General features: G+C 35.6%; 1 protein-coding gene across 1 annotated transcript; it reads right to left on the reverse strand.

Moving 5' to 3' along the window:
* Window positions 1–2,429: 2,429 nt before the first annotated feature.
* On the reverse strand, window positions 2,430–5,483 carry LOC110894396 (ankyrin repeat-containing protein At2g01680). The gene is made up of 3 exons (XM_022141627.2): window positions 4,929–5,483; window positions 4,036–4,445; window positions 2,430–3,471 (listed from the first exon to the last, which is right to left on the reverse strand). The coding sequence occupies exons 1-3, from the start codon at window positions 5,251–5,253 to the stop codon at window positions 2,605–2,607; spliced, it is 1,602 nt and encodes a 533-aa protein (XP_021997319.1). The 5' UTR covers window positions 5,254–5,483; the 3' UTR covers window positions 2,430–2,604.
* Between the last annotated feature and the right edge of the window lie 6,303 nt (window positions 5,484–11,786).

Here is an 11,786-nt window from a genome sequence, read left to right on the forward strand (position 1 = left end):
ATAAGTCCTCATGGCAGCCTTCGGATTACTTCCTGTAGTTACGTGAAGTATCAAAGGGTTTTTGACTTAGAGGTATCAAGTTGTTAGATAAGGTTTTTTTAACCCGTAAACTTTTAATCTCCATGGTCAAAAAAATGTGTAATTTAATACTAGAATTAGAGAGTATCTGTTATAAAATGATTAATTATGCTAAATATATTAAATATACTATATATTTATTGATCACTGGACCGATTTTTTGAGGTTTCCTGTAACATAAACATTAATTATGTTTTGCATATTAATATAAGTGTTCATTTTTATTATAATATCATTTTTGTTCATATATATTTGAATACGCAATATATTTTAAAATCTTTTCAATATTAACTAAAACAGTCAATAAAGTGCAAATAAGGTTCAAAAACACAATGACTAAATTACCCCTCTATCAAGTTAGTTTTGTTAAAGTGTTAGTCATTTTGGATGGATTTAGCAACTTTTTTAAAAGCTCAGTGGTTCCTATGAGAAAAAAACCTTTTTGGATGGATCTAGCAAATGTAAATAAACGTCAGGGACGATTTTAGCAATTTACTCTATTTTGAAAGTGTTTGTGAGTGGAGAGAAATCAGGTAATAATAAATGTATAGAAAAATATTATTGTCAATTAGTCCCAGATCAATTGGTCTGGGAGGAGGTAACCTCATGATCTTCCAATGTGAAGGTCATGGGTTGAAGTCCTACTTGGTGCAATTTGCTTGTAATTTGTATAAGGTGCGCCTGGTTACAAGCATTGTCTGCGTATGTAGGGTGTGGGTGGTCTTTCGTCAATGGATTTGCCTGTCCGGGCTTGTATAATATTCATTGACTGTTAAGAAAAAAAGAATATTATTATGAAAGGAATGTTAATGCTCTATACCATCATTTTTTCTTTTCTTGAACGGATAGATATAAGCTATCAATTGATCCTGTAGTAACTTCCAATTTCATTTTCTTATCTTTCATCAATGACATTTATACCCAACAAGCTTTACATCTTAAGGTGTACGATGCCTTGATCTAAGAAGTGTTTTTGTTTTGTAATAAGATAAATAAATGTGTGCCTGAATTAAGTCTTTCCACCATAAACAATCATTTTTATAGTTGTTTATTGGACAAATTGTGGTTCTTCCTATTCATCAAATTCCATAACCACATTATATGCAAAGGTATCATGGACTCGATTCCGTTTTAATTTTTCTTTTAGGTGTCAACATGTTACAGTTTAAGGTTGTTCTCTAAAAAAAAGATTGATGGTATTTTCGTCATTTGACATGTTCTTTAGCTGAAATTATACCCTTATAAAGAAGCAAATTTTTTATGCATATCAAGTTGTACATTATGCTTTGCACATTATTAAAAAAAAAAACTTGATTTTTTACTTTTAACCCAAAGGTTTTTACCTTTTGCAATTTTAACCCTATATAATTTGTTTTTTTAACTTTAACCCAAAACTTTTCATTATTTGCAATCTAACTTCACAACTTTTGTCACTTATACTTTTCATCTTTCGCAAATTTCTGTTTTACGTATAGTTCTAAATTTTTCGAGTTAATACAACGTAACGTACATGTGTGGTTCAACGTTTTTGCCTCTATTTTTCCATGTTTGAAAGGTTTCACAACACACATATCCTAGGTCGAGTCAGTGTTGGTGGTCGATGACGGTTGTGTGACATTAGTACTATTTGACACCGTTTTACGCCCCGCTGCAACGCGATGTGTACTTTGTGGGTTTTTCAAAGAAAAACTGGTTATGCATATGGTTGTCGTAACGTTGGCTTTAGGGGTTTTCAAAAAAAATGATTTTTTTTTTACTTTTCACCCAAAAGTATTTCATAAATTACTTTTAACCCAAAACTGTTTGTTTTTTACTTTTAACCCAAAACTTTTTATCTTTTGAAATTTATTCTCATAAGTTTTTTACTTTCAACTTTGTTCCTTTATAGTTTTCATTTTCCGCAAATTTTTCGCTTTATGCTTAGTTCTAAATTTTGTGACATAACACATCGCAACGTGTGTCTTTGGCTTAACGTTTTACGTTTCGTTCTAAATTTTGCGAGTTAACACGATGCAACATACGTGTGTGGGTGAACGTTTTACATCGTCTATTTATTCCCCGTTTGACAGGGTTAACATAATGTGCGGGTCCTAGACCGACTTAGTTATAACTAAAGAATCTCCGCCGCATTGCGGCGGGTCGTAATCCTAGTTTGTTTAAATATGAAAAAAAAAGTTGAATGCTTTAGTTATCTTCAAATAATAATCTAATCATCTTTAATAAAATGATTTGGTAAGTTCTACCACTCTAGGCATTTGAACACACTTTTGATGACTTGCTTGCAACCTGTTTAACAAATTTTGACCCATTTCCTGCAAGATCATAAGTGAGCCGTCCCATCAAGCTGTCGAGACAAAAATACGACACACATGGTTTCAATAACCGTGTTTAAACAACAATGTTTAGAACATCGATTCAAACACGAAAACCAGCATTCCTATACAGCGATATATGTACATAACCTACAAAATATATAAGGGATCATGATAAACAGATCTCCACAAGGCGAAATGGCAAACTAAACAATCACAGAGCATATATCTTTTCATGGTCATGGTCAGATTCATCATCCGAAATATTAACCGAATACGACCATGAGAAAGATTTGCTTCCACTCGCCCTCTTAATCCGCCTCTGAGAATCGTTATTCCCATAACGCTGCTGGAAAATAGTATAACAAAGACTCGCAAGTGTCCCGACAACAGTCACGACACCAACCACAGTCATTGTAATAGCCATCCATGAATCCTTTTTCCCAACCACCACAAACGCAATCGAACAAAACGCACCACAAGTACTAATCCCTGCTGCCCACATTAACTTATTCACAACCGAAACAATCTGTCTCTGGGCCCGCGTGTCCCACGCTACCAACGTGATTTGAACCACCACAACCGCTAGAGATATAAACAGTGACGTGGCGTTAAAAAGACAAAAAGCCCGAAAAGCTGTAGTGCGGGCAATATCGGCTTCACCCGCTTGTTTACCCGAATCCTGATACTGGCCGGGGAGATTGAAGATTGCCAAAAAAGCTATGGACGCGAATAAGACAGCAACGACTGTTAATGAATTGATAGTGTTTTGGACAGCTTCCCTGTGAATCTTTTTGAGTTCTTTAGCTATACCCGAAACACGTCTTTGTGTTTTTTCGTTTTGTAAGAGTTGTGAATGGACATCATGTTTGATGTCACTAACGGTCCTTTTGAGTTGCATTTCTTCATCGATTCTACCAACATGACGAGCGAGTTTGGCACCAGCTTCAGTGAGGGCTTCCATGATTGCTAACTTTGGTGGGCCATAGCTCAGCTTATCCGCTATATCCATGGCGGTTTCTTGTTGAAGATTGATTACATTGACACTTATTGTGTTGAAGCTCAGCAACATGCTTACAATCTGAAAAAATAAAAATTCAAAAGTTTAGAATAAAGCTTCTAATGGTTCTGGTTGTATTGGCTGAAATTTTATAACTCCTTTATTTTATTTTTATTTTTTTCTAGAATCTCATTTACTAATTTTATTTACTATTTCAAGCTCCATATATTTTTTTTTCAAGCTTTGATAGTTTGTTTCCACTACATATCCACACCAAAAGATAAAGTAATTCCAATTTTTTTTCAAACTAGTTGTATTTCTTTATTTATTTATGATGTCATCCCGTTTTTAAACCGGTAAGACGACCAGTTCGATCACCAGTCTGATTACAAAAACATTGATTCTATGGTTACAAAAGATATACTACTAAAATAATAATATAACATATCATAACACTACAATTAATTGTTTTCAGAAATAAAAAACTAACTTAAAAATTGCGTTATATAGAAGTTTAGCATTTAACAGGACAACCGAACCAGACCATGACCATTTTGATCCGAGCCCGTTTTAGCCAACTAGCTGAGGTTTAGCATTTAACACGTGATAGAACAAAAGAAATAAGCATATAATTATAGAAAGTACCGGTGATCGGGATTTCCTTGTAGCTATATGAATGGCAGTGTTACCCTTCTTGTCACGCTCATTTAAAATGGAGTGACCCGCAAGCAATAACTCCTCCACGACAGCAGTACTCTGCCCTTTTACAGCCATATGAAGTGCAGTTTGACCCTTTTTATCTTTAATCGGTACGATTCCTGAATCTCTTTCAATAAGTGTTTTTACCATATCTATTTTACCATATCTTGCTGCAGTATGCAATGCCGTTTTACCATTCTTCCTCACTATCCTTATGCAAGTAACATCTGCATCTAAAATGGCGTTCACAACTTCCAGATGATCCTTCACGGCCGCTAAATACAACGGGCTCGTGTTCTTCACATCGCATACTTTACAAAGCTCGGGCCATAGGCCTAAAAGCTTGTTAACAATTCCTGAATTATAAGAGCAAACATTGTGAGACATAAACATTAATCTTTATATTGTTGTATTTTCCATATTTTTAAATAATTATATTAGTTATGACGTCATCAGGTTCTTAAATCCGGTCCAACCAATCCGAGCAGTGGACCGGTAAAGCGTCTGGCTCGATATCCCGTCCGGTTCTGAAAACACTGATTAAAACTGTTTATTTGCTTATTGTGTTTTGAGTTATTAATAGAACTAGTTTTTAGGACTTGGTGATTGATTGTTTATCAATCATTTGTAAGGTGAAATCAGCTAGTTTTGAGTAAGCAAAATCTCATAATAATCCTAATAATATACACCACTAGATATGAAAATCTGTAACCTAGGTTTACACAATCACAAAATCCTACAATTTTAACACAATTGAAAACATCAATAACTCAAATTTCAACCAAATTGACAAGATCTAGGGTAAATAAACAATATCATAAGCTCATAACATAAATTACCTAGATAACCGCGTTGAGCCGCAACCGAAAACACATCAGAATCCGCTTTATTCCTAATCTTCACAGTTTCCAGATCACAAAACCTAATCAAGTAATCAAACACTTCCTGAAAGTTATTCTCCGCCGCGACATACAACGCCGTAGCTCCGCCGTCGTTCTGCATCGCCATTAAACCAGAAATCGCCGCCGTATCGGAACCTTCGCCGTCGTTTACCATCAGTTTCACCGATTCTAGATCATTCGATCGTACGGCTGTGAAAAACGACTGGTGCGAGATGAATCTCAGTGATCTCGGTGACAATGATGATGATGATTCCATGATCATCGATGGATGATTGGAATTCGAAAGTTTGAAACCCTAGAAACCCTAGCTCTGTGTGTGTGTGTTGTGTGTGTTTATCTTGTTTTGTAACTGAAAATTCAACGGTGAGAGGAAGAGTGGATCAATAATTGCGTGTGGGGTTAGTTTGAGTGATTAAATTATTGAATTTCGTTGGTGTTTTGTGATGTGAAACGTCATGAGGTTTGGGTTTGAAATTGATGGAAGGTTCTTTTACTGTGTTTTTTATGGTTGTTGGAACTCTGGTGGTTAACTTTGAAGGTTGTGAATTGTTCTTCAAACAAGGTCAAAGATGCTCATACTTCAAGTCAAAGATGCTATTAAACTGAAAATCAATGAAATCATATAGTTTTTCTTTTATTTTTTTTAATAAAGAGACTATTTGAAGATAAGAACTAGGTCTCGCTTAAAGGTCGCAAGTTTGAATCCAAGCAATAACAGGTTTTCGTCTCACCGTGTGTTACGCCAGAGAGTCTCGACTCTTGTGGCGGTGCAACGTGTATCAAGTAGTAGTTGGCGGTATGGTTTATCGTGGAGACACGGAGAGGTTCCATAAGCCAGTGTTATTGCCCCTTCGTGGAGAAACCGATCCGGGCCTCACAGTCGTGTCTGCGGCTGCCCAGTCCCAATCGTCCAGTGAATGGTATCTTGACAGTCATTGTTCTAAAAAAAAGTTAAAATATGTTATGTTTATCATCAACGGGTTTAATCCGTTAAGACATGACTTAAATTTTGTGATTAACTTATCGACCCGTTTACACTAACTCTTTCCACTTCGTGTCAAGTTAACTCTTTCCAGTTTGTGTCAAGTTATATTGTGTTTGCAACCTATTACTTTGGATGAAACACTACCAATAATCCACCTAAAGTGTGGATTGAATTTCGAACATTGATAAACAAAATACATTTATATAACCAAGGCAGGCCAAAATCTAAACTAGTAGTGAGAATAAAAAAAATTAGAACATAGTCTCCTGCCGCCATTTACGCGGCCGGTATAAAATGTATAAACATGCGAATTGTGTAAAAGTTATGCAAAAATAAGAGTTGAAACAAACAAAAAACATCCTAGTGACTTATTTTGAGTTAAGTTCATGTACAAACAGTCTTATCGTACAAAACGTACGAAAGACATGAAAAAGAAAAAAACGCAGTGGCATTTTTGTAATTATTTGCTCATAGGGTAATTATCAAAATTACTCTACAAATGATCTTGTAGGGTAATTTTGTAAAATGTTCTTGTAGGATAATTTTGATCTTGTAAGGTAATTTTGTAAAATGTTCTTATAGGGTAATTTTGAAACTTGCAGAGTACTTTTGATACACTTGTAGAGTAATTATGATACTCTACAAAATTACCCTACAAGATTAAAATAATCTTACAAGTTCAAAATTAACATACAAGATCATTTATAGAGTAATTATGATACTCTACAAAATTACTCTACAAGATCAAAATTACCTCGCAAAAACATTTTACAAAATTACCCACAAGATCAAAATTACCCTACAAGAACATTTTACAAAATTACCATATAAGATCAAAATTACCTATAAGATCATTTATAAGGTAGTTTTGATAATTACTCTACGAGTAAATAATTACGAAAATGTTACCATGTTTTTTTTACTTTTTCACTCTATTCGTACGTTTTGTATGATAAGGGTAGTTGTATTTATTATTTTGTCTACTTATTATTTTTTTTTTCTTTTGGAAATATAAGAATAAAATAAAGAAAAAAAACACGGCAATAGATAAAATATTGGGATAAAGTTAGGGGGCCAAATTCCAAAGAAACATGAGTCACATTAAGAATTTTGTATGTCATTTCTCCCACATGGGTAGGTCAAGTCTTTGATATAGCAATTAAAAATTATGATAATTATATTGAATTTAATTATATAATCATGCGAAAAAACAAATATTTTTGGCAAGACTTTATAAAGAATGAAAGTTGAACCTTATTTCCTCAACCATTGACAATGTGGTACAAAGAAGCATCATAAGAGTTGTATAAGACTAAGAAAGAAAAGAGTATGAAACCGTAAAAGATGAACTTATAAGCTTTTAATATGCGTTTGAGAAACGATCACATATAAATTTAAAGGAAGTGTATCTTTAACAAGTTTTCATATATTGTTCGACACGTCTTTAATTTTATCATATGTTTAAACACGTCTTTAATTTTGTCTTTAACTTGTCGACCTGTTTACCCTAAACCATAACCCTTTTGACTTTGAGAACCAACAAACGAACATAACACCAAAATCTCACTTATGATAAAAGCTACTAATAGGGCCAGAGGAGGTTGAGACAAGGTCAAACATTTCCTTTATCTCAATGGCGGACGAGGCAACTACCACTTAGACTCCCGACTTCAAAACATTTTTTTTCGGGAAAATATCCAAAATGGCCATTGACCAATCCCATTTTCCAAAATGGTCATTTCCCAAGTCTTGAGAGAGACGTTTCACGGATCCATGTGCATGAAAAGCGTCATCAAACACAAACATGTCACGTGGCGTCTGAGACATATGAGACTATGGGAAGCGTCCGAGACTTTTGGGATGCGCCACATGTCATGTTTATATTGGATGACGCTACAACTTGATAATCATTCTTAAAATGACGCTTCCCATGCACATGGATCCGTAAAACGTCTCTCCCAAAACTTGGGGGTGACCATTTTGGAAAAAGGGATTGGTCGATGGCCATTTTCAAGATTTTTCCTTTTTTCACACATATAAAGTGTAGTAAAGAATTGTAATCCAAATAACATATAGTGTGGCTAATTGAATAAAAAGTTAAACAAGAAGGGAAAAAAAGTACATCCTACAAATAACATAAATTGGTGAGAAAACTATAATAGAACAAGGAAACCCAGATAAAAAAAATAGGAAAATGAATTACGGGCTCTCTTAAAAGTACATATACACTCTCCTAAAAAGTTTAAACGGCATGACGATGCTAAGACAAACAAAAGTATAGACAAATTTAAGTGTAGAAAGAAACTAAAATCCCAAGACAAAGCTAAAGATATAATCGATATATTCCTCTAAAAGTCCATAAAATTTATCCGACAACGCTATGAGCTACTGTCACGGCCCCCGACCCGGTTTGACCCGTTTCAGGAGCCGCGGGACAGAAATCCCGTGGTATTTAATTTAGGCGACAGCGGAAGACTTTTTAAAACAGGATCTTTTAATAATTGAAACTGCCCGTTTCATAATTTAGGGATAAATTCCCGTAATTTACAATAATGTGATTTCTCAGGGAAATCTTTATTTTACAAAACATGTTTCTTTTATTTATTTACATTGAGCCACTTTTCTAAGCTGAGAGTGCTCCACGTACTTTTCCTTGCTCACAACAGATCACCTGAAACATGTTTGAAAAAGGTTTTGTCAGCGGGGAAATACTGAGTGAATCATTCAGTTTATTAAAACGACACACTTGTTATAATTTACAGTATTAAGGGGAATTACAATGTTTCTGATATCAAACCAACTACCGACAGTACTTGTCACTCGACTACCCATTGGCTATCTCGTTGTCCAAATGGTGTCTGTGACTGTGGTCAGATCACCCCTTGGCTAACTCGTTGTCCAAGTGTGACGGGAAATAAGTAATGTATACAAAACCCCACATACCGGCTGTAATTTGGTGATTACATAGACTTAATCCCTGTAATTATAACTTAAAATAGTTTGGAGTTTTGTAAAGCATATTTGGTAAAAAGTGAATGACTCACTTTGCAGATTTTACGAGCAGAGTTTAAGCCTTACTGATTTGCCTGTGATTAACCTAATTTAAATAAAATGCACACACAAACGGGTTAGTAACTAATTCAGCAGTTACGTCAATTCACGAGATTAAACCCTCACAACAATTAATAAGTGCAATACTTAATAATTAACGAATGACAGAGCATAGTCCGAATTCGAACAGCACTCAAACATTCAAGTCGAAATCACAATGAATAACAAAGTATCAGCTCAATTTGAGCAGCACTCAGACAATCGTTGGATAGTATAATCGATCGGATGTTGAATCGTAATAGCGATCGAGTTATTACCCTGATTGCGGCAGCACCTCGTGATTCGTGTGTGTGTTGGGGACTGTTTTGAGTATAACTCGACGTACACAGAAGGTATAAACGTCGTTCTAAAGGCAGAAGGCAAGTCCCAAGGTCGGCTATTTATACTAATTTTTGGGACTCCCTTACGGACCATATGCCTGATCCCTTACGGTCCGTAAGCTAAGCAGTCTAATTATAGGCTGCCTAGGCTCGGGACTAGCTTGCATGAATCAATTATTTTGGCCAACCAGCTTTAAGCAACGTATAATTTAGATAATTATTCAACTAGGGTTTGTCCCCCTTGAGTTTTAGGGGCCCTGATCCTGATTCCGATTGTTCTGAAAATTTTAGGGCTAATGCAGAATTACTTGGGTGTCTCAATTAGGATTTTCTTTTTGACTAATTATCGTCCTAATTATTGATTTTAGTGACAGTTGTTACATCCTCCCCACCTTGAGAAAAATCTTGTCCTCGAGATTTACTGAAATAGATGAGGGTACTTTCGCTTCATCTCTGATTCCAGTTCCCAAGTGTACTCTGGTCCTCTCCTGGATTCCCATTTGACTTTCACTAGCACTAGTCGTTTGTGTTTGAGAAACTTAATCTTCCGGTCTTCTATTTGTAGGGGTTTCTCTACGAATTTCAGCTTTTCATTTACCTATATATCTTGAAGAGGTACTACCAGGGATTCGTCTGATAGACATTTCTTGAGATTGGATACATGAAACACATCATGTACTCCAGCTAATTCTTCTGGTAGTTGTAAACGATAAGCTACTGGTCCTATTCGTTGGATCACGGGGAATGGTCCAACATATCTTGGACTCAGTTTTCCTTTCTTACCAAATCGAACTACTCCTTTCCAAGGAGATACTTTTAATTGTACTTTGTCTCCGACTTGGAATTCTAACGGCTTGTGGCGATTGTCTGCATAGCACTTCTGACGATCTCTAGCAGTCTTTAGTCTTTCCTTGATTTGTGATATCTTGTCAATAGTTTCTTGCACAATCTTTGGACCTGATAATTGACTTTCTCCTATTTCTGCCCAACATACGGGAGTTCTGCACTTGCGTCCATACAGTGCTTCAAATGGAGCAGCTTCGATGCTTGAATGATAACTATTGTTATAGGAGAATTCAATTAATGGTAAATGGCTATCCCAATTACCACCAAAATCAATTACACATGCTCGGAGCATGTCTTCTAGGGTTTGTATCGTCCTTTCACTTTGTCCGTCTGTTTGAGGATGATATGCAGTACTTAAATTGAGTCGAGTTCCCATTGCCTCCTGGAAACTTGTCCAGAAACGGGAAGTGAAACGACTATCTCTATCCGATACAATGGAGAGTGGGACCCCATGTAAGGATACTACTTCATCTACATACAACTTGGCTAACCTTTCCATGCTAAAGGTTTCCTTCATTGGTAGAAAATGAGCTGATTTGGTTAATCGATCCACAATTACCCAAATAGCATCATTACTTTTTCTGGTTTTGGGTAACTTAGTAACAAAGTCCATTGTTATGAGTTCCCATTTCCATACAGGCATTTCTAACTGTTGTAGTAGTCCTGAAGGTTTTTGGTGTTCTGCCTTAACTTGCGAACAGGTAAGACACTTGGTTACATATTCAGCTATGTCCTTTTTCATTCCTATCCACCATAAATTATTTCTTAAATCTTGGTACATCTTATTGTTTCCTGGATGTACAGTATACCTAGATTTATGTGCTTCTTCTAGAATTTTATTTCTTAATTCTCCCTGCTTAGGTACCCAAATTCGTTTCTTGTGGAATCTCCAAATTCCATCCTTTCCTTGTTCTAGTTCCTTTAAGTAACCTTTCATTCCTTTGGCATCGTCCTTGATTGCCGTTCCTTGAACTTTCTTTAATTGTTCCATTAAATCTAATTGTAGATTTAACCGAAGAGCACGGACTCGTTTTTGCTTTTCATGATACTTACGACTTAAGGCATCTGCTACTATGTTCGCTTTTCCTTCGTGATATTGAATATCACAGTCGTAATCACTTAGGATTTCCATCCACCTTCTTTGCCTCATGTTTAACTCTTTTTGCCCAAATATATACCTTAAACTTTTATGATCTGTATAGATAGTAAACTTACTTCCGTACAGATAATGTCTCCAGATCTTAAGGGCAAAAATTATGGCTCCTAACTCTAGGTCATGAGTTGTATAATTTTCCTCGTGCTTTTTCAACTGTCTAGAGGCATACGCAATTACCTTTTTGCGTTGCATCAACACACATCCATATCCTAATTTTGAAGCATCACAGTATACTTCAAAATCTTCGGTTCCTTCGGGTAAAGCTAAGATTGGAGCGTTCGTCAATTTGTGCTTTAGAATCCTAAAAGCTTCCTCTTGTCTAGTTCCCCATTCGAACTTAACTGCCTTACAGGTTAGCTTAGTCAAAGGTACAGCTA

Source organism: Helianthus annuus, chromosome 12, assembly GCF_002127325.2.
Source record: "Helianthus annuus cultivar XRQ/B chromosome 12, HanXRQr2.0-SUNRISE, whole genome shotgun sequence".
Taxonomy (NCBI): domain Eukaryota; kingdom Viridiplantae; phylum Streptophyta; class Magnoliopsida; order Asterales; family Asteraceae; genus Helianthus; species Helianthus annuus.